Source organism: Nerophis lumbriciformis, linkage group LG03, assembly GCF_033978685.3.
Source record: "Nerophis lumbriciformis linkage group LG03, RoL_Nlum_v2.1, whole genome shotgun sequence".
Taxonomy (NCBI): domain Eukaryota; kingdom Metazoa; phylum Chordata; class Actinopteri; order Syngnathiformes; family Syngnathidae; genus Nerophis; species Nerophis lumbriciformis.
The window spans coordinates 35,852,885-35,877,500 of NC_084550.2; the positions used below are offsets into that span (position 1 = coordinate 35,852,885).

General features: G+C 39.4%; 1 protein-coding gene across 4 annotated transcripts in view; it reads left to right on the forward strand.

Moving 5' to 3' along the window:
• LOC133583746 (6-phosphofructo-2-kinase/fructose-2,6-bisphosphatase 2-like) overlaps nt 1–24,616 on the forward strand; it is a 62,216-nt gene that overhangs the window by 17,234 nt on the left and 20,366 nt on the right. For 3 of the 4 annotated variants that reach the window (XM_061937667.2, XM_061937669.2, XM_061937670.2), the window contains exons 4-11: nt 811–907; nt 4,787–4,853; nt 4,931–5,026; nt 5,121–5,177; nt 11,066–11,190; nt 12,763–12,970; nt 13,036–13,182; nt 15,535–15,639. In XM_061937667.2, the coding sequence (XP_061793651.1) occupies nt 811–907; nt 4,787–4,853; nt 4,931–5,026; nt 5,121–5,177; nt 11,066–11,190; nt 12,763–12,970; nt 13,036–13,182; nt 15,535–15,639 (902 nt within the window). The remainder of the gene's footprint in view (nt 1–810; nt 908–4,786; nt 4,854–4,930; nt 5,027–5,120; nt 5,178–11,065; nt 11,191–12,762; nt 12,971–13,035; nt 13,183–15,534; nt 15,640–24,616) is intronic. The other variant, XM_061937668.2, reaches the window with a different exon arrangement.

Here is a 24,616-nt window from a genome sequence, read left to right on the forward strand (position 1 = left end):
TTGGACTGGACGAAAGGGGGATGTTACAATTCTCGGGAGGGGCACTGAAATTTGGTAGTCTCCCGGGAGGTTTGGCAAGTATGAGAATTAGCGGTGGTATATAATCGGCGGGCCAGCTCTAGTGTTAATTTGATATTGCCTCACAGGCCAAGTGAAATTACACGGCGGGCCAAATTTGACACCCATGTCATAGATGGAAGACTTTTGTGACTCTATCATTGACGAATGTTGTTTTTCCATGCAGTTGCATAATATTTGTACACGCTAATATATGTCAAATAATGGTGCACTTATATGTTCTCCTTAAAAAAAAGCCAATATCTCACATTTTACGTTCCTAAATATTTAGCTTTGAACTTTAATAACATTTAGGTTGACCCACACAGCAGTGATTCTCAAACAGTGGTACACGGGCTGTATTTAGTGGTACGCAAATAATCACTTTATTAAATATTCAAACAGTGTTGCTGTGCAAATTGTGTGTAATGTTACAATGGTCAAAAAATATTAAATATACTTGTCAAATAAAGCCTCTGCTTTGTTTTTAATGAACCTGTAGGCTTACTACGCTACGTTATTATAATGTTGGTCATTATGGTGACATCTGGAGAGCCAGATGTTTTCTGAGATGGTACTTGGTGAAGAAAGTTTGAGAACCACTGTCGCTGTTGAATAATATCGAAAGTGTTTGTCCACGTTACCCTGCAATGTCATTTTGAAAATGGGAGCAGTTTAATTGTGATGCGTGTAAATTTGGCTCCAGCAGCATTATTATTGTTATAAATGTTATTTCTGGTCTTTTCGTCACAGTGTTCAACCTGGGTGTGTACCGCAGGGAGGCCGTCAGAGCCTACAAGTCCTACGACTTCTTCCGCCACGACAACGAGGAGGCCATGAAGATCAGGAAGTACGTTTTTAGGCTGGAAGGCGGGCGGGGTGCACTCGCTGCTCTGCTGTCATGAAATCACGTCAGACCGACTTTTCCCCGTGCGGAATTGTGACCCAAATATTAAACCCGCTGCAGCTGTCACTCCACATGGCCGCCCTCCTGGCTCGCATATAAATAAACGTTCAAATATTTTCCTTATCGCAGTGCAGGTTACTGCGTCATACTTGGCTGAGCAGTTATGAGAGGCGCTGATACAAAGTAGCATGTACAATAGAAGGTTAGTGAGTATTGTTCCGTTGAGTTTTTCATGTGAGAGCAGAAACTCCCTGTGAGCAACATCACACGTGCACACTTGTGTCAAACCTGACATAACAATTTAAATGTCTTAATATTATAATCAAATGACAGCAGTCATTTTCATGAGAATATTTTCTAATATAAGTGATTTGGCCCACTTACAATGAAATAACAAAAAAAATCTTGTTTTTAATGAACATTGTACTGGTATTGTTTGTCCTGCTTTGGAATGAAGTTCCTCTTAAAACGTTCACATCTTGCACAATGATATGTAAGCATTGGATACAAGGTACATTCCTGTAACTTTCTGTTTCTAAAATATATATTGTTATGAGCTTTTCTGGAACCTAATAACAGCATTACATGGTTATTTTTAAGATTCTTCATAAATGACAGTAAGATAAGCACAGCATTTGATTGAGGACTCCTAGTATAACAACCTGGTATTTACACTTTGTGGAGTGTCCAGGAATTCCCAGAATTACCTTTTAAAATTAGTTATTTATACACAGAAATATTTTGTAAATTATTCACAAACCTTAATTGTGTCTGTAACACGGCAGTAAAACGGCCGATCAAACAAAACAAAAGTCGTCGTCATGGACCCACTAACTGTGGAAGCTAGCTCTCCAATCAGCTAAACAGACTCAATAACTCCACGGTGACGTTTTGGTGAATTTACTGAGGAATTTGTGAAACTGAAACAATACAAAAAGAATGCCATTGTAAGTTAATAATACCAACACAGACACTCGTAAACGTGTTAGCATGTTAGCTAAAGCTAACGACACTAACTTGTTACATTACAATAGCACGTATGTATGAAAACACTCCTACTGACATCACACATGGGGCGGTTTAGTAAGCAAGAATTGTTTTAGTTATTTTGGAAAACTTGCATACGAGTGAATCGCTGTGGACGACTAGAAGACTGAACGGCACTACACTTTGTGTATTGATTGATTGATTGAAACTTTTATTAGTAGATTGCACAGTACAGTACATATTCCGTACAATTGACCACTAAATGGTAACACCCGAATAAGTTTTTCAACTTGTCGGGGTCCACGTTAATCAATTCATGTAGTGTCAGAGTTGTCCCACTTTTTGTGTGGCCATAAACGCATCAGTGCCATGAGTGTTGGTGCAGGTGAGAGAGAGCAGCTGCTGTTGATACGACAGATGACAAAGAGTTGGTTTAAGCCCGGTTTGTATGTACCAGTTTTGCAAGATGGAAGTTTTTTACAAATTTTTGGTGTGGTTACGGCCGACAATAAATAGTTTGGCTCAATAAAGTGATCGATATAATTGATATCCTCCTTAAAGACGTTACAATAATTGAACGGTGTTGACAAACATTGTCGTCACCCATCACTCACTGTTGCATTGCAAAATTATCAGAACAAATTATGTGTTAATTGTGTCAATGTCCAAACATTCACACATACACCATTCTACACCAAAACAAATATATTTATTATTATTATTCCGCCACAAAAGTACACAGCACACAGCACACAGTTTTCATCTGATTGGAACCGTTTAAGTATCAAACAGTTTGACTCGACCGCTCGATTCCCCCCCAAAAAATGTTTAAAAAATATCCTAGATTACCCAGAATTTTCGGGTTTTCCAGAACATGTTTCCCATCGAAATATGAATGGGCCATTTTTCGAAATGGCACAATTCCCACATTTTATCAACTGATTCGAACTGTTCCACCATCCACACACTCCACTCACCTTGGACAATCAAACCACAATTTTCCAAGTTAAAAAATTCCCGGTTTTCCACCTGTAGAGTTTTAACATTCCACATTTTTCGACTAATTCCACCCATTCCACCTTCAAAACATTCCTCTGAGTTGGGACAACTACTGTTCCCTTTTTTTTTTTTTTTTGTACAAATTCCCAGTTTTCCAGGAATTGCGAAATACCAATTCAAACTGTAACTACGTCAACATTTGTCAACCGATTCCAAAAATTCCCAAACCAACCCATTCATATCCATCCATCCATCCATTTACTACCACTTGTCCCTTTTGGGGTCGCGGGAGGTGCTGGAGCCTGTCTCAGCTGCATTCGGGTGGAAGGCGGCGTACACCCTGGACAAGTCGCCACCTCATCGCAGGGCCAACACAGATAGACAGACAACATTCTCTCTCACATTCACACACTAGGGCCATATCATCTCGGACAATTGTGCTGGTATCAATATTTATAAAAAAAAAAAAAAAAAAGTTTTTTCCTACATTTCCAGGAAATTCCCATTCAAATGAATTGACATATTCAAAGTTCTGCAATGCCAAAAATTCTCAACATTTAGTGCCACTTTTTACCCGATTCGGACCTTTCAACCATCCACACATCTTTCGAGATATCAAAGGCAAAATATGTTTTCCCTTACCCCAAATTCCTGGTTTTCTCACAATTTCCAGGAATTTCCCCTCATGAAGAAGTTTGTATATTACAAACTTCTCTATATCCCACATCTCCTTAATAACTTATTTTATAATTTCCATATCAATTTATTCACAATTTTAATTATTTCCTTTTCTGTCACGTCAGTAAGAATCATTGAGCTAGGATTTCTGTCTGACATTGGTTCTAAAACTTTATGGTTTTTTTTTGTTTTTTTTAAATACAGTAGCGTAGTAGGTCGAAATATTCATTAAAAACCGGCCTGAGGTTTTATTTACCTAGTATATTTATGTATTTTTTTTCATCTAGTTTGAACAGTCACAATGTGTTTGAATTAGGGCTGGGCGATATGGCCTTTTTTTAATATCGCAATATTTTAAGGCCATATTGCGATACACGATATATATCTCGATATTTTGCCTTAGCTTTGAATGAACACTTGATGCATATAATCACAGCAGTATGATGATTCTATGTGTCTACATTAAAACATTCTTCTTCATACTACATTAATATATGCTACTTTAAAACTTTCATGCAGAGAAGGAAATCACAACTAAAACAATCACTATTTTTTTCATACGGTGTTGATCTGGAAATGTTTGCCTCGGCATTTTGATGGTGTGGGCATGTGGCACCGAACAGAGATGTTGACATGCGGAGTAAGCACTGTTTATTCTCTAGCAGGTGACTTTTTAAATGATGCTACATATTAGCAGTAATGCTACTTTTTATAGCAACGCTTTGGCCCCACACTTGACAAATTACGGTTGTCTGTTCGACATATTCCCACTTGAAGCCAAACTACCGCCAGACGATGGACCCCCTGCTGTTTTTTGAGGGAATTAATGTGTTTGAATTAGGGCTGTTCTCATCCAATTCGAACCGTTCCAACATCTACACACTCCACTCACCCTGGACATTCAAGCATTTCAGCTCAGCTCACACATATCGACGGTTCGGCACATAGGGCATTCACACGCAATTCCAACCAAAATTGCAAATTATATGTTTTGTGTAGAGATTTTATTTTATGCGTGGCATAGATTTGCTGCGCGCAGAGAAAGTGTGAGCAGTGCACAGTTGCACAGGCGCACACTTTAGAGGGAGCGTTGTTAGTAAGTAGCAAGTTATGGCTAATGTTAGTCATGAAAACTGTGCCCTGGTCTGTGTCTTGCAGGCAGTGTGCTCTGGTGGCCCTGCAGGATGTCAAAGTGTACCTTACAGACGAGGGAGGTCAGATTGCTGTGAGTCCTCCGTTCTAACCCAACCTAAATCAGAACCAAAGTTAAGTGCCAACATCTTACGACTTTCATCGCCATAGAACTTATTTTCTTGTCGTCAGGTTTTCGACGCAACTAACACAACAAGAGAGCGCCGAGACCTCATTCAAACGTTTGTGGAGGAGAATGCATTTAAGGTGTGTGTTTTTTTATGAGTATACGGTCATACGGTAACACTGTTCTTTTTATACAATCACGCTTGTGACACAGATGGCCTTTTCTCCCCAACAGGTGTTCTTTGTGGAATCAGTGTGTGACGACCCTGAAGTCATCGCTGCTAATATCATGGTAGGATCTTTTTTAAGCGTGTTAAGCCAATAATATTCACACTCTGCAGCAGTGTTACGTAAAAGCTACCATGTGTGTTCAATATCAATAACTGTGGTACGCAGCTTCCATGTAGTGTTACGCCAAAGAATAACCTAATTAAGTACCGTATTTCCCGGACTATAGAGCGCACTGCTTACAGTAGTAAGCCACAACTCCTTAATTTTTGAAGAAAAAAAATGTTTTCCATATATGAGCCGCACTGGACTATAATGCACAGATATATGGGTTGTGAAATTAGTTATTTACACAGAAATATTTAGTAAATGTTTATGTACATACTTTAGTCGTGTCTGTAACGGACGATCAAACAAAACAGAAGTATTGTCATGGACCCACTAGCTGCGGAAGCTAGAGGGTCTCAATAACAGACTCAATAACTCCACGGTGACGTTTTGGTGAATTTACTGAGGAATTTGTGAAACTGAAACAATACAAACAGAATGCCATTGTAAGTTAATGATACTAACACAGACACTCGTAAATGTGTTAGCATGTTAACGACGCTAGCTTGATTACATTACGATAGCACGTACAACATGAAAACATGAAAACACTCCTACAGACATCACACATGGCACGGTTTAGTTTGCAAGAATTGTTTTAGTTTTATTGAAAAATTTGCGAGTAGAAATGCTATGGACGAGTAGAAGCCTGAACGGCACTTCTACTTCTGGTTCAAGGCACTAAACAGAAGGAAATTCTGCAGACGTTTACCCAGCAGCACCTGCAGTGTTCAAACTCGCCCAAAAGACGGCGCCCTAGCACAAACATTTTCAGTGTCTCTGCTTGTGTTCTATAAAAACAATTTCTTGAATACAAATTATTATGGCTGTTAGCGAAGAAAAATCCATAATTTTGCAGCATTGTTTCATTAGCCGCAGGATTCAAAACTTAGGAAAAAAATAGCGGCTATGGTCCGTAAATTACAGCATTCAAACTAGGGCTGGGCGATATATCGATATGCGCGATATATCGCGGGTTAGTCTCTGTGCGATATAGAAAATTACTATATTGTGATATTCGAGTATGCGTTCTCACGCAGTTGCTTTTAGCGGCTGGCATTACACTACAGGCTCTCCTCGCTCTTTCCTGTGTCTCCTTCTCACAGACAGCAAGCGCAGCTTCTACACACGTCACATACTGTCACGTCATACGTCACATATGCACACGCCCTCGCGCAGCAAAGAGGTAGCAGCATGGCTAACGTTAGCTGTGATGCGAGCGGTAATACGAGAGAAAGCAGGTGCAAATCTGGTAACAAATGAAGGAATAATTAATTCCCTCAAAAAACAGCAGGGGGTCCATCGTCTGGCGGTAGTTTGGCTTCAAGTGGGAATATGTCGAACAGACAACCATAATTTGTCAAATGTGGGGCGAAAGCGTTGCTATAAAAAGTAGCATTACTGCTAATATGTAGCATCATTTAAAAAGTCACCTGCTAGAGAATAAACAGTGCTTACTCCGCATGTCAACATCTCCGTTCGGTGCCACACGCCCACACCATCAAAATGCCGAGGCAAACATTTCCAGATCAACACCGTATGAAAAAAATAGTGATTTTTTTTAGTTGTGATTTCCTTCTCTGCATGAAAGTTTTAAAGTAGCATGTATTAATGCAGTATGAAGAAGAATGTTTTAATGTAGACTCATAGAATCATCATACTGCTGTGATTATATGCATCAAGTGTTCATTCAAGGCTAAGGCAAAATATCGAGATATATATCGTGTATCGCAATATGGCCTTAAAATATTGTGATATTAAAAAAGGCCATATAGCTCAGCCCTAATTCAAACACATTGTGACTGTTCAAACTAGATGAAAAGAAATACATAAATATACTAGGTAAATAAAACCTCGGACCGGTTTTTAATGAATATTTCCACCTACTACGCTACTGTATTTATAAAAAAAAAAAAAAAAAAAGTTTTACAACCAATGTCAGACAGAAATCCTAGCTCAATGATTCTTACTGACGTGACAGAAAAGGAAATCATTAAAATTGTGAATAAATGTAAATCCAAGACTTCAACTGGTTGTAAGAGAATTGATATGGAAATTATAAAATAAGTTATTAAGGAGATCTTAAAACCATTCATGTATATCAGTAACTTATTGTTTCAAACAAAATTAAAATAGTAGAAGTTGTACCGATTTATAAGACTGGAGACAAACACTTGTTTACAAACTTTAGCCCTGTTTCCTTTCTTCCACAATTCTCTAAAATCATTTAAAAATTCATGAACAACAGATTGGACACATTCATAAACAAATGTAGAACACTCGCGGAGGACCAATACGGATACAGAGCTAACATTTCAACATTGATGGCTTTAATTTAAAAAACAGAGGAAATTACCAATGCAATAGATGGTAAACAATGTGCAGCAGCAGTTTTTATGGATCTAACTAAAGCATTTGACACAATTAATCACAATATTTTAATTAACAAATTATAACAGTATGACATCAGAGGGTTGGTCTTCAACTGGATTAGAAGCTACTTAACCAACAGGAAGCAATATGTAACACACGTTTACAACGCTATAAATATATCCTGTGGCGTACCCCAGGGATCAATAGTAGGACCAAAATTGTTCAATCTTTATACAAACAACATTTGCAAAAGACAAAAGACTTAAAATGAGTAATATTTGCAGATGATACGACTGCAGTTTGTTCAAAAGCTAATACAAATCATAACAGAAGAAATTAATAAATTAAAGAGATGCTTTAGCAAAAACAGACTACCTTTGAATCTAAGCAAAACTAAAATGTTATGTTAATGTCAAAATGCTATTTGGTCACAGTAGGAGAGAAAGTCAAACACAAATAGAAAAAAGTAGACAGTGATGGGTTAAAAGAAATCAATTTTTATGAGTGTGAACAAAATATACAACATAAGTGGCAAGAAATACTTCAATAATGAATATAGCAAAGTATGTGCTACACCAAAAAACCCTTCATATTCTCCACTTCTCATTAGTGTTACAATATCTGGATCATTGTGTTGAAATATGGGGACATAACTACAAACCCCGTTTCCATATGAGTTGGGAAATTGTGTTAGATGTAAATATAAATGGAATACAATGATTTGCAAATCCTTTTCAACCCATATTCAATTGAATGCCCTACAAAGACAAGATATTTGATGTTCAAACTCATAAACTTTATTTTTTTTTTGCAAATAATAATTAACTTAGAATTTCATGGCTGCAACATGTGCCAAAGTCGTTGGGAAAGGGCATGTTCACCACTGGGTTACATGGCCTTTCCTTTTAACAACACTCAGTAAACGTTTGGGAACTGAGGAGACACATTTTTTAAGCTTCTCAGGTGGAATTCTTTCCCATTCTTGCTTGATGTACAGCTTAAGTTGTTCAACAGTCCGGGGGTCTCCGTTGTGGTATTTTAGGCTTCATAATGCGCCACACATTTTCAATGGGAGACAGGTCTGGACTACAGGCAGGCCAGTCTAGTACACGCACTCTTTTACTATGAAGCCACGTTGATGTAACACATGGCTTGGCATTGTCTTGCTGAAATAAGCAGGGGCGTCCATGGTAACGTTGCTTGGATGGCAACATATGTTGCTCCAAAACCTGTATGTACCTTTCAGCATTAATGGCGCCTTCACAGAGGTGTAAGTTACCCATGTCTTGAGCACTAATACACCCCCATCCCATCACAGATGTTGGCTTTTGAACTTTGCGCCTATAACAATCCGGATGGTTCTTTCCCTCTTTGGTCCGGAGGATACAACGTCCACAGTTTCCAAAAACAATTTGAAATGTGGACTCGTCAGACCACAGAACACTTTTCCACTTTGTATCAGTCCATCTTAGATGAGCTCAGGCCCAGCGAAGCCGGCGGCGTTTCTGGGTGTTGTTGATAAACGGTTTTCGCCTTGCATAGTAGAGTTTTAACTTGCACTTACAGATGCAGCGACCAAATGTAGTTACTGACAGTGGGTTTCTAAAGTGTTCCTGAGCCCATGTGGTGATATCCTTTACACACTGATGTCGCTTGTTGATGCAGTACAGCCTGAGGGATCGAGGTCACGGGCTTAGCTGCTTACGTGCAGTGATTTCTCCAGATTCTCTGAACCCTTTGATGATATTACGGAGCGTAGATGGTGAAATCCCTAAATTCCTTGCAATAGCTGGTTGAGAAAGGTTTTTCTTAAACTGTTCAACAATTTGCTCACGCATTTGTTGACAAAGTGGTGACCCTCGCCCCATCCTTGTTTGTGAATGACTGAGCATTTCATGGAATCTACTTTTATACCCAATCATGGCACCCACCTGTTCCCAATTTGCCTGTTCACCTGTGGGATGTTCCAAATAAGTGTTTGATGAGCATTCCTCAACTTTATCAGTATTTATTGCCACCTTTCCCAACTTCTTTGTTACATGTTGCTGGCATCAAATTCTAAAGTTAATGATTATTTGCAAAAAAAAAAATGGTTATCAGTTTGAACATCAAATATGTTGTCTTTGTAGCATATTCAACTGAATATAGGCTGAAAATGATTTGCAAATCATTGTATTCCGTTTATATTTACATCTAACACAATTTCCCAACTCATATGGAAACGGGGTTTGTACAAAAGTACAGTTCAGTCACTAAAAGAGGTCAGTTATGATGAAACATAAAGGATCTGATTTACATGTGCATACTATAAAAATGTGTGTACTATTAGTGGGCGTATTGTGTGTGATTTACTAAGACTGCATGTACAATTATTAGCAAATAAAGAAGTGGTGCAGATTGCCTTGTTTAAATGAGGTTGTTCCCATGTACTGCTGGCTGTGCCAATGGAAACACTCACTTCCCTCCACATTCATGCTACTGTGCTCCCTAACCTGTGTGCGATTTTGCTGAACTAGCAGCACATGTCTATGATCTTTCCAATATGGAATCGCAATCTATAGACAACAGCAACTACTTTTGGCACGCTGACGTTGGTTGAACATCACAACACCGCAGTGCATAAATGCAACTGGAATCATCCAAACTAAAGAAAATGCATAATGCAAGAATTTGTTTTCTTATAGGAGATATTGTAGTTTATTTTCTAAACAAAAAAACGATCAACATTTTTTTTTTAAATCACTTAAATCACATTTGTTTTATGATTCTGATTCTTAATTAATCCCTCATGTCATGTCAGCAGCTTTACAATTATGAAATTATATTGCTGAATCGACATTGTGTCAAATATGTTTTATTTCTGACGGAGGATTATCTGTCATCGACTGTCTTTGAGCATGATCATCATTTTGTTCTAAGCAAACTATAAACTGCTACCTCAGAATGTACAATGTACAATTCAATATAACCTTTGAGAAAAATCGAACTTAAATCTTGTATGCACGTACAACACTTGAAACCTTTAGCATATCAGCATGTGGAATTTAATTATGGAATGGCTTAGGCAAATAAATTCATGTACTTATAAGATCCACTTTAAGAAACTCTTCAAAGTGTTTACAAGGAAGAAAATTCCTGATAAACGTTTTCAACTCTTTTGAAAAATTTGATCATCTTACTCATCTCATTAAGTGAATTTGTTCATGACAACATTGTTGATTATTTATTGACTGTAAGTACTATGTATTTGTTTGTGTTATAGATTGTGTACAGGAAGTGAACAAACAAATGTGTTAGAAATCGCCATGAAATGGAAAAGGGGTAGGATTAAATGAACTCTGCTTCTTCCTACTCTTTTTCGGACATGTTGTAGTGAGACCCTGCGAATACGCGACACACCATATTGTACCGTAACTGTAGGCATGTTTAAAATGAACGAGTACTGTAACCAAAACCTTCTCTTCCAAACAGGAAGTCAAGGTGTCCAGTCCGGACTACCCCGAGAGGCACCGTGAAAGGGTCATGGATGACTTCCTGAAGCGGATCGAGTGCTACAAGGTGACTTACCAGCCGCTGGATCCTGACGATTACGACAAGTAAGAAAAATATTGCAAGTATTCCTTACCTCTCCTGACGGGCCCTAAATCTTTGAAATTATATAATATTTTTAAAGTCTTGAAGCATATTTTATTTCAATATTATTTTTAAATCAAAACCTATTTACTACATTTACTGTATATGATTTCAATATATTTATCACGGTAGTTTTACATTTTGCCTTATTATGTTGACCTTTTTTTACGGCTCAAAAAAATATTTTTACACTTATTATTATTGTAAATACAATATTTTATCTATATTGTTTAATTAAACAAATTGCTTTAATACTTTGTATTATTACTTAAGTATTTTTCATGACATATATGTGTGTATATAATTGTTCCTTTTACTTAAATACCACAATATTTAAAGACTTGAAAACATGCATTATTTCAGTCTAAGGATTTTTTTACTCAAAATAAAAATGTTTCTATTAGTTATTATTGTTATTATTATATTATTACATTTCCTGTATATACCGGTAATTCCATTATATTTAATAATGATACATTTTTCTTTATTATTTTTAACTTTCTTTACTGATTGGAAAATTATTTTGAAATTATTATTATTGCAAAAACAATATTATATTGTGTAACTTTAAAAAAACAAAACACATAATTGTTGTGTAATACATTTTCTTTTTACTTAAGTATTTTTTATTGTAAATACAATATTTTATTCATATTGTTTAATTAAAAAAAAATCTGTACATTAATTCTTTGTATTCTGACTTTAGTATTTTTTATAACATATATATGTGTGTATATTTGTTCTTAATACTTAAATACCTCATTATTTAAAGACTTGAAAACATACCTTATTTCAATCTAATAGTTGTTTTTTTTACTCAAAATGTATTTTTTTCTATTATTATTATTCCTATTATTATATTACATTTCTTGTATATAATTCCATTATATTTAATAATCATACATTTTTCTTTATTATTTGTACCTTTCTTTACTGATCGAAAAATTATTTTAAATTATTATTATTTATATTGTGTAACTTTAAAATAGAAAATGATTGTTGTGTAATACATTTACTTTTTACGTAACTATTTTTCACTATTATTGTAAATACAATATTATATGTGTATTGTTTAATTCTAAAAGAAAAAAAATTATTGTGTAATACATTTTCTGTTTACTTAGGTATTTTTTCATTACATATATACATAATTTTTATAAATGCATATTCTGTATTTCAATATAGGAAAAATATGAATGTAATAACGTTTTAATTGTTTTAATCATCCATCCATCCATTTTCTACCGCTTGTCCTTTTCGGGGTCGCGGGGGGTGCTGGAGCCTATCCCAGCTGCATTCGGGCGAAAGGCATATTTAAATTATTTCATTATTTTTAATCATAGTATTTCTTTATTCTAAATAGCGTTCTTCTCTGATTGGTTAAGATATATCACATGGTTCAACTACCTGTACCTCTTTACAGAACATGGTTCCTTGGCCTATAATCAAAAAAGCCTAGTTTTTGTTTGCTGAAATGACAACTGCACTTCAGCTTAGACTCACTAGAGGGTGACAATGAGCCGCCTCCACTGCAGGGACCTGTCCTTCATCAAGGTGATAAACGTAGGCCGGCGCTTCTTGGTAAACCGGGTGCAGGACTACATCCAGAGTAAGATCGTCTACTACCTCATGAACATCCACGTGCACTCGCACTCTATCTACCTGTGTCGTCACGGCGAGAGCAACCACAACGTCGACGGTCGCATCGGGGGAGACGCAGAACTTTCTCCCCGTGGGAAACAGGTGAGATTCCCAGGAAAAGTTGCCCTTTTCATGGCGTGGAACTCTCTTTCTCTCGCACGCCACAGTTCGCCCATGCCCTTCGTGACTTCATTGAGGATCACGAGCTGTCGGACCTGAAGGTATGGACGAGCCAGCTGAGACGCACCATTCAAACGGCGGAGGAGCTGGCGGTGCCCTACGAGCAGTGGAAGATTCTCAACGAGATTGACGCGGTCAGTCATAGCGATTGTTTGGATCGGTTATTTTGTGTCTATGTTGCGAAAGCTGTTTTTTTGACACTGAATTTATGTAACTGAATTTTGTGAACGGATTTTTGTTTTACATCAAATTGTTAAAAATTCTGTGTTGAAAAGTGTGCTCCTTCAAAAAGCGAGACTCACTTCCGGTAAATTAAGACTGAAGCAATCGATCCTGTCTCAGAACCAGCCAATGAGGTTTCAAGTTTGAAGTTACGTGACACGGGTCTTGCAAAGCAGCGTAAAAAAGCAGTTAACTGGGCTACCTGGGCATAATACAACATAATTAACATTTCAATGTGGCCCCGCTGGATATTTTCTAACTATAGAAATGATTCTAATGGTTAGGGGGCACTACATTTTTTTTACACTGAATGTATTTATACTGAATACATTGATTTATTTACACTGAATTTTTATACACCTAATTTCTTATGCACTGATTTTTTTTATACACTTTTTTTTTTACCCTGAATTTTAAAACACAGAATTTTTTTAATCTGAATGTTTTTACACTGAATTTATTTATCCTGAATTTTAAAACACTGATTTTTTTAGTCTGAATTTTTTACACTGAATTTATTTATCCTGAATTTTTTACACTGAATTTTTATACACTGAATTTTAAAACACATATTTTTTTATGCACTGTTTTTTTTACATTGAATTTAAAACACTGAATATTTATTTATATTATCATTTTTTTTACACTGAATTTATTTGTACTGAATTTTCAAACACTGATTTTTTTTATGCACAGATTGTTTTATACACCCATTTTTTACACAGAATTTTTTTAGTCTGAATGTTTTTACACAGAATTTATTTATACTGAATTTTTTACGCTGAATTTTAAAACACTGATTTTTTTTGTCTAAAGTTGTTTACACTGAATTTATTTATACTGAATTTTAAAACAATGATTTTTTCATGCACTGATTTTTTTTACGCTGAAGTTTAAACACAAATTTTTTTATGCACTGTTTTTTTACACTGAATTTAGAACACTGAATTTTTTTTGACACATTTTTTATACTGAATTTTAAAACACAGATTTTTTAATGCACTGATTTTTTTTATACACTGATTTTTTTTACACTAAATTTTAAAACACAGATTAGTCTGAATGTTTTTACACTGAATTTTTATACACTATTTTTTTACACAGATTTTTTTTATGCACTGAATTGTTATATATTGCATTGTTTTCACACTGAATTTTAAAACACTTAATTTTTTCTACACTGATTTTTTATGCACTGAAATTTTATACACTACATTTTAAAACACTTTTTTTTTTTTTTTATGAAATCGTCAACATAATTTGATGTAAAAAAAAATTCAGTTCACATAGAGATGTCCGATAATATCGGACTGCCGATATTATCGGCCGATAAATGCTTTAAAATGTAATATCAGAAATTATCGGTTTCAAAAAGTAAAATGTATGACTTTTTAAAACGCCGCTGTACGGAGTAGTACATGGACGTAGGGAGAAGAAGTACAGAGCGCCAATAAACCTTAAAGGCACTGCTTTTGCGTGCCGGCCCAATCACACAATATCTACGGCTTTTGACACACACAAGTGAATGCAAGCATACTTGCTCAACAGCCATACAGGCTGAGGGTGGCCATATAAACAACTTTAACACTGTTACAAATATGCATCACACTGTGAACCCACACCAAACAAGAATGACAAACACATTTTGGGAAAACATCCGCACAGTAACACAACATAAACACAACAGAACAAATACCCAGAACCCCTTGCAGCACTAACTCTTCCGGGACGCTATAATATACACCCCGCAATCCCCAAGCCCCACCCCCACTTCAACCCCGCCCACCTCAACCTCCTCATGCTCTCTCAGGGAGAGCATGTCCCAAATTCCAAGCTGCTGTTTTGAGGCATGTTAAAAAAAATAGTGCACTTTGTGACTTCATTAATAAATATGGCAGTGCCATGTTGGCATTTTTTTCCATAATTTGAGTGGATTTATTTTGGAAAACCTTGTTACATTGTTTAATGCATCCAGCGGGGCATCACAACAAAAGTAGGCATAATAATGTGTTAATTCCACAACTGTATATATCGGTATTGGTTGATATTGGAATCGGTAATTAAGAGTTGGACAATATCGGAATATCAGATATCGGCAAAAAAGCCATTATCGGACATCTCTAGTTCACATCATTCAAACGCCAAAAATAGAGTTACATAAATTCAGTGTAAAAAAAAAAAAGCTTTTGTAATAAAGACACAAATTAACCTCTATAGACGTGATAGCTGGCGCATTTGTGGTGAATTTGTATTTTCCTCTGCAGGGTGTGTGCGAGGAGATGACCTACGAGATGATCCAGAGGGCGTTCCCAGAGGAGTTTGCTCTGAGGGACCAGGACAAGTATCACTATCGCTACCCAGGGGGGGAGGTAATTGCACCTCCTTTGTAACAGTTGTGTGGCACTCAATCATGTTGGAATGTTATTAAAACACTGTTAACTGAGATGCAATTATGGCCACAGTTTTGACGCTGGAACTGATTAATTTGCTTCATATTATTTACAAATGGAAAAATTGTCGACTGGCTGCAATTGCACTTTGGACTCTTGTTTGGTGACGGGACATTTGTAGCTGGAGATGTACCGATCATGGGCTGGTATTTTACAAATGACATTTCCATATATTAGTATCATCACCACACACATGCAGGAGGTGCATGAATTCCAGGCGGGTGCGTGTCAAACCACAACACCGACTGCAATTTAAAAGAAAGCTGCAACAAACGGTTCGTCTATCCACAGTGTGAAGACGCTTCTAAGATACTAATCCTCACCAACATGACGGAAAATAAACCAAGTATCTTCCAAGTACATTATCACTGGAGGATTAGAGGAAAGGGAATGGCTAAACATGCTACACACACACCAAGCAGGACGACTTAGAAAGCTAACTGCTAAAGTTTCAATGTAAAGAAGAGGTAACTATACTATAGATACCTAGTATAGTATCAGTACTTTGTACACCGTAAAGTCCGGACTATAAGCCACTACTTTTTTTCTACGCTTTGGACCCTTCGGCTTATAAAACGGTGCTGCTAATTTATAGATGTTTCTTCGCTGACAGCCATAATGTTTTGTATTTTTGACAGACATTGAAAAGTTGTGTTATCGTTTGTGCTATAGCGCCATATTTTGGACGAGCTTGTTCACTGTAGGTGCTGCGTGGTGAACATCGACAGTATTTACTTCTTTCTCGCTTTAAACCGGAAGTACAAGCGTCGGTCTGTCTTCTAGTTGTTTATTGCGTTACTATTTGTATGGATTCTTTATTCATCACTCCAAGCAACATTCGTAAGTTTTACAATATAACTAAAACAATTCTTACTTAGTAAACTGTCCCATGTGTGATGTCTGTAGGAGTGGTTTCATGTTATTTGTATGTGCTACAGTAATTAAATTAAACTAAAGTCATTAGCATTAGCAAATATGCTAACACGTTTACGAGTGTCGGTGTTAGTATTATTAACTTACAATGGCATTCTGTTTGTATTGTTTCAGTTTCACAAATTCCTCAGTAAATTCACCAAAACGTCACCGTGGAGTTATTGAGTCTGTTTAGCTGATTGGAGAGCTAGCTTTCTCTGGTCCATGACGATGACTTCTGTTTTGTTTGATCAGTCGTTTTACTGCCCTGTTACAAACACCGTTTGGAAACGATTAAGGAAAATACGGTAAATGATACAAAAGTGATTACGATTCGGTAATCACTTTAGTATCATTTACCGTATTTTCCTTAATTTTCCTTAAGTGTAAGCCACACCCACTAAATTTTAGAAGAAAAAATATTGTCCCATATATTAGCCGCACCGGACTATAAGCCTCAGCTATATACAATGTGAAATTAGTTATTTACACAGAAATATTCTATAAACTTGTACTAAGCGATTTAGCATCGTAGCTAATGCTAACGACGCTAGCTTTATTACATTACGATAGCACGTACAAATATGCATGAAAACACTCCCACAAACATCACACATGGGACGGTTCAGTGAGTAAGAATTGTTTTAGTTATATTGTAAAACTTACAAACGCTGCTTGGAATGATGAATGAAGGATCCATACAAGCAAATACACTATGGATGGCTAAAAGATGAACACCACTTCTACTTCCGTTTTTTTGGAAGCACTGAATGTTTTTGCTTGTTTTTTGTTTGTTAGTTTTTTATTGTTATTATTATGGCTGTCAGTGAAGAAGAATCCATAAATTAGCCGCTCCGTCTTGTAAGCTGCAGGGTGCAAAGTGTTGGAAAAAAGTAGCGGCTTATAGTCCGGAATTTACTGTAGATCAATATTTAAATGTTTCTTGTTCTTATTACAAAATATTTTGGGGGGTGCTTTTGTTCAGTGAGTAAGTCTCTGGTACAGGAAGGCTTTGAGGGAAAAAACTATTTATTGAAATGGGAGCCAATAGTAGATTTTGCTTTGTTTATGTATTGTTCTTTTTAATATAATTTTTTTGTTTTTTCAATAAAAATATGAAAACATTTTTTTGGATGATTACAATCCCAACACTGTTAGTTCCCAACCAGTTGTAGTTCTGGTACGCGGGCTCTGTCTAGTGGTACGGCACGACAAATAATCACTTAATTAAATATTCAAACACAGTGTTACTGTTCAAACTGTGTGTAATGTTACAGTGGCCAAAATAACAAATATACTTGTTAAATAAAACCTCTGCCTTGTTTTTTAATCAAAACTTAGGCCTACTACGCTTCTGTATTCAAATGATGATCGTTATGGTGGTACTTGGAGTCAAGTGAGGGACAAGCGGTAGAAAATGGGTGAATGGATGTTCTAATCTAGTGAATTTATTAGTAGCCAGCGAGAAGGTATATTTTTGACATTACGAATTGTAAACAGAGGTCACGACACAGGAAGTATATTACCCGATGGGGCGTGGCTACAGGATACAGTTGCCAAATGGGAATAACGCATATTTTATAACTTGACATTTTAAAATCAAAGTTCAATGATATAAAGTTAGTAAGTGATCTAGTAAATATTGTGTGCTAGGGACATGTGTCAAAAAGAGGTTGGTAGTTGAGAATAAATCTAAAGGTCAAATATAGTGTGGAAATGCATCCAAATGCAGGAAATGTAGTCTTGATTTTCAACATTTTCTTTCAGCACTTCTTAAAGCACTTCGTGCTGACAGAAATGTTCCTTTTTTTTCCTCAATATTCCTGTTGTGTCTTCCTCAAAGGGGGCTCACATCTCTGAAATTAATTATTTACGCTTATTTTTTTATTTTTTATGAAAAACCACCGTATTTTCCGGACTATAAGGTGCAGTTAAAATCCCTTTTTTTCTCAAAACTCGATAGTGCGCCTTATTACCCCGTGCGCCTAATGTAAGGAATAAGTTTGGTTGAGCTTACGACCTCGAAGCTGTTTTATTTGATAATGATAAGTGTGACCAGTAGATGGCAGTCAAACATAAGAGCTAAGTGTAGGCTGCACTATGACTCAAGTAAACAACCCCAACATTTTATAAGTTCCATTGAAAATATAGAACATTACACAGGGCGCTCAAAAATCCATCAAAATGTTTAGTATGACTTTGGTAAGCTGTGAAGCCGCACCGCTTGATGAGCTTTAACATACAAGTATTGTTATACACACAGTATGGTGTGTATATAAGGTAAGACATATCATTAGGCGTTTTGTTTCACAATATTTTGCAAAAGCAACTTTTCTTACCTTCTGGTACCTGCTAATTTGTATTTGGGATCTGCATAAATCCTGAAAAATTGTGCGCGTCCATCTTTGTAGCCCGTGCTGAAACAATAAGCTTCTTCTTTTTCTCTATCTTCTTGTTATGGGACATTCATCCTCCGCTGTTGCCATTTGTAATATAAAGTAGTGTAAAGTTCTTACTTATATCTGTCAGTAAACTCGCCATGAAAGCGCTAAAACATACCGGTGTAGTGAGTTTACATTATTCACCCAAGAAACTTTATGTCACGGCGTGGACTATGGTGTGTTTGTTTTTCCGAGATGCAAGTAAAGCTGGACTGGTCATGGCGTGAAGGTAAATACATATTTAATGATAACACTCAAAGGAACAAAAAGCGCGCTCAAGGCGGATGTACAATCTTGACTAATGAAACAAAAGACTTGCACGTGGGCAAAAAACTGTGAACAATTAAACAAAAACACTAACTGTGGCATTAATAGAAAAAACTTACGTGGACATGGCATGAAGTGCGCAGAGGTAGACAGAGTGTGACAGGGGTAAGAAAGCGGGATTTCGCCAGAAAGACAAACTGAAAACAATGAACTTAAATACTACAGACATGATTAACAAAAACAGGTGCGTGACTCAAAACGTGAAACAGGTGCGTGACGTGACAGGGGAAGACTAATGGGTTGCTATGGTGACAAAACAAAACAAAAGGTCCAAAAACAAAACCGAACATGAATGAAACAAAACTTGATCACACAGACATGACAGGACCCCCCCTTACGGACAGATCCCAGATGTCCAAAAAGAAAAAATTAACAAGAGTCATGGGAGGGTGGGAGGGGGACATGGCGGTGGGTCGCCAGCCCAAGTGGCCCCGAATCCACCGAGGCATAGTCATGTGGCGGCGGCGAGTGGAACGCCGCTGCAGCAGGCGAGGTGGGCGACCCGGGACGGGCCACATCCGTGGCCGACTGGGAGGTGGGCACACTTGGCGTGGCGGGCGACCAGGTAGCGCCCATATCCGTGGCCGACGAGGAGACAGGCGTGTCGTCAACTTGGCAGGCGTGGCAGCTCGGCGTGGCAAGTCAGGCGGTGAAGCTCGGCGTGGCGCATCCGGCGGTGAAGCTAGGCGTGGCGCGTCCGGCGGTGAAGCTAGGCGTGGCGCGTCCGGCGGTGAAGCTCGGCGTGGGTCTTGGTCTTGGTCTAGGCGTGGGTCTTGGTCTTGGTCTAGGCGTGGGTCTTGGTCTTGGTCTAGGTCTTGGCATGGCGGGTCTTGGTCTTGGCATGACAGGTCTTGGTCTTGGCATGGCGGGTCTTGGTCTTGGTCTTGGTCTTGGCATGGCGGGTCTTGGTCTTGGCATGGCGGGTCTTGGTCTTGGTCTTGGCATGGCGGGTCTTGCCGTCGTGGAGCTGGGACTGGCGGCACTTGGCGTCGTTGAGCTGCGACTGGCGGCACTTGGCGTCGTTGAGCTGCGACTGGCGGCACTTGGCGTCGTTGAGCTGCGACTGGCGGCACTTGGCGTCGTTGAGCTGCGACTGGCGGCACTTGGCGTCGTGGAGCTGCGACTGGCGGCACTTGGCGTCGTGGAGCTGCGACTGGCGGCACTTGGCGTCGTGGAGCTGGTACCGGAGCTTGGCGTGGTGGGTCTTGGTCTTGGTCTTGGTTCTTGCCGTGGAGGGTCTTGGTCTTGGCGTGGAGGGTCTTGGTCTTGGTCTTGGCGTGGAGGGTCTTGGTCTGGTCTTGGTCTTGGCGTGGAGGGTCTTGGTCTTGGACTTGGCGTGGAGGGTCTTGGTCTTGGACTTGGCGTGGAGGGTCTTGGTCTTGGTCTTGGCGTAGAGGGTCTTGGTCTTGGACTTGGCGTGGAGGGTCTTGGTCTTGGACTTGGCGTGAAGGGTCTTGGTCTTGGCATGGAGCTGGTGCTAGCCTTGGTGCGGCGACAGGTGCTAGCCGTGGAGCTGCGACAGGTGCTAGCCGTGGAGCTGCGACAGGTGCTAGCCATGGTGCAGCGACAGGTGCTAGCCGTGGTGCAGCGACAGGTGCTAGCCGTGGTACAGCTAGCCGTGGTGCAGCGACAGGTGCTAGCCGTGGTGCAGCGACAGGTGCTAGCCTTGGTGCAGCTACTGGTGCTAGCCTTGGTGCAGGTGGAGGTGGCCTAGCTGGGGGTTGCGGCTTGGCATGGTGAAAGACCGGTGGTGGTGGCTGTGCTGGAGGCTGTGGCTTGGCAGGTCGGAAGACTGGTGGTGGCGGCCGTGCTGGAGGCTGTGGCTTGGCATGGTGATGCAGAGCCACCCCACCTGAACAATTCCCAGCCCTAGCCCCCCCCTCAAGGGGCGGATACCAGACGCGCTCCCTGCGGTCTGGAACTCCCTCTAGGGTTGGGCGGAGGGAGGACAGGAGGGGGGCCGAAACTTCCCCTTTAAATTGGCCAAAATGTCTTTTGTGTACCTGTTTTTTTGTGGGTGAAAAAAAAAATTTGTGACTTGGGCGTGACTTGAGTCCTGGGGGGTGGGGCATGAAATTTGGGTGACTGGGATTGATTAGCTCTAATGTTCAAAATCATGTTTTGGTAGTGCTTTATCATGGTCATGGGATTAGAGTCTTTGTTTGGAGGCGGGTGATCAAAACAAAAAGTATTGAAAAAAAAATCCTGGGCTGTGATGTCATCCTGGGGAAGCCGGGCAGACTGCTGCTTGCTTCCGCCCGGAGGGGGCGGGGCTTGTGGGAGCGGCGTGTCCTGCTGGCTCGCGGAAGTTCTTCCTGATGTCCCTCTCCTTTGGCGGCGCTTCCGTGGCCGGGGAGACGCGTTAGCGTCGTCATGGCACACGGAGCTCATCGGCACCAGTTTGCCGCCAGGACCCCAAATGAGATCCTTGCGCTCCATGGGGGAATAGCGAAGCGTCTCGGCTTCCATGGCGCGGAGGACCTCCCACGTTACCTCGTCCAAACTGTCGAACTTTCTCGCGGAAAAACTATGTTGCTGGCGAAATCTGTCACGGCGTGGACTATGGTGTGTTTGTTTTCCCGAGATGCAAGTAAAGCTGGACTGGTCATGGCGTGAAGGTAAATACATATTTAATAATAACACTCAAAGGAACAAAAAGCGCGCTCAAGGCGGATGTACAATCTTGACTAATGAAACAAAAGACTTGCACGTGGGCAAAAAACTTTGAACAATTAAACAAAAACACTAACTGTGGCATTAATAGAAAAAACTTACGTGGACATGGCATGAAGTGCGCAGAGGTAGACAGAGTGTGACAGGGGTAAGAATGCGGGATTTCGCCAGAAAGACAAACTGAAAACAATGAACTTAAATACTACAGACATGATTAACGAAAACAGGTGCGTGACTCAAAACGTGAAACAGGTCCGTGACGTCACAGGGGAAGACTAATGGGTTGCTATGGTGACAAAACACAACAAAAGGTCCAAAAACAAAACCGCACATGAATGAAACAAAACTTGATCACACAGACATGACACTTTAGTTATTAGAGAGTTCTGGTCGGACGTTTTTTTAAATTTCCGGTGTTGTTGTTTCCAGATGAGGAGTTGCTGCTCCGTTATTGATTGAAGTAAAGTCTGAATGTCATTAAACCAGTTAGCTCTATCTATTGACACTTCTTCCGCTTCCGTCCTTACACGCTACACCGCTACAACAAAAATGATGGGGAGAAGACCCTGTCGAAGGTGAGCCACGTAAATAAGACCGCCCACAAAACGGCGCATCCGGAAGCGACTGTCAGAAAGAGGCTTGAAGATTATATTTAAAACATAATCTATGCAACATTTTGACCAAAGAACCACCATTACATTAGACCACAGGGAAGTGTTTTCAATTTAGAAAAAAAATCATAATAATATGACTCCTTTTAATGCACCCTATAATCTGGTGCGCCTTATACAGTCGTGGTCAAAAGTTTACATTCACTTGTAAAGAACATAATGTCATGGATGTCTTGAGTTTCCAATAATTTCTACAACTCTTATTTTTTTTGTGATAGAGTGATTGGAGCACATACTTGTTTGTCACAAAAAAACATTCATGAAGTTTGGTTCTTTTATGAATCTATTATTATTTGGGGTCATTGTCCTGTTGGAACACACAATTGCGCCCAAGACCCAACCTCCGGGCTGATGATTTTAGATTGTCCTGAAGAATTTGGAGGTAATCCTCCTTTTTCATTGTCCCATTTACTCTCTGTAAAGCACCAGTTTCATTGGCAGCAAAACTGTCCCAGAGCATAATACTACCACCACCATGCTTGATGGTGTTCCTGGGATTAAAGGCCTCACCTTTTCTCCTCCAAACATATTGCTGGGTATTGTGGCCAAAAAGCTGAATTTTTGTTTCATCTGACCACAGAACTTTCCTCCAGAAGGTCCTATCTTTGTCTATGTGATCAGCAGCAAACTTTAGACGAGCCTTCAGGTGTTGTTTCTGGAGCAAGGGCTTCCTTCTTGCATGGTAGCCTCTCAGTCCATGGCGATGCAATACACGCTTGACTGTGGACACTGACATTTGTGTTCCAGTAGCTTCCAATTCATTGTAGACCTGCTTTTTGGTGGTTCTCGGTTGACTCTTGATCATCCTGACCAATTTTCTCTCAGCAGTAGGTGATAGCTTGCGTTTTCTTCCTGATCGTGGCAGTGACAAAAATGTGCCATGCACTTTATACTTACAAACAATTGTCTGCACAGTTGCTCTTGGGACATTAAGCTGCTTTGAAATGACTCCAAGTGACTTTCCTGTCTTGTTCAAGTCAATGATTAGTTTTTTCAGATCTATGCTCATTCCCATTGCCGCGTTTGTAACCAAGTCTAATGACTGCATCACATGAACCTGGTTTGAATGGGCTCAGAGAAGTCTACAGATGTCGTCAATCATAATCACTCACATGAAGTTAAGAGGCTATGCCATGAAGCTCATTTGATTTGATTGTAACTTTTCTACATCACCAAAATTGATAAAGTATGTTGCTGTATGTATACTTTTGACCCAGCAGATTTGGTCACATTTTTGTAGACCCATAATAAATTCATGAAAGAACCAAACTTCATGATTGTTTTTGTGACAAACAAGTATGTGCTCCTATCAAACTTTAACAGAAAATAAGAGTTGTAGAAATTATTGGAAACTCAAGACAGCCATGACATCGGGGGCGGTACCTCTGGATTGGCAGACCGGGGTGGTGGTTCCTCTCTTTAAGAAGGGGAACCGGAGGGTGTGTTCTAACTATCGTGGGATCACACTCCTCAGCCTTCTCGGTAAGGTCTATTCAGGGGTACTGGAGAGGAGGCTACGCCGGATAGTCGAACCTCGGATTCAGGAGGAACAGTGTGGTTTTCGTCCTGGTCGTGGAACTGTGGACCAGCTCTATACTCTCGGCAGGGTCCTTGAGGGTGCATGGGAGTTTGCCCAACCAGTCTACATGTGTTTTGTGGACTTGGAGAAGGCATTCGACCGTGTCCCTCGGAAAGTCCTGTGGGGAGTGCTCAGAGAGTATGGGCTATCGGACTGTCTGATTGTGGCAGTCCGCTCCCCGTATGCTCAGTGCCAGAGCTTGGTCCGCATTGCCGGCAGTAAGTCGGACACGTTTCCAGTGATGTTTGGACTCCGCCAAGGCTGCCCTTTGTCACTGATTCTGTTCATAACTT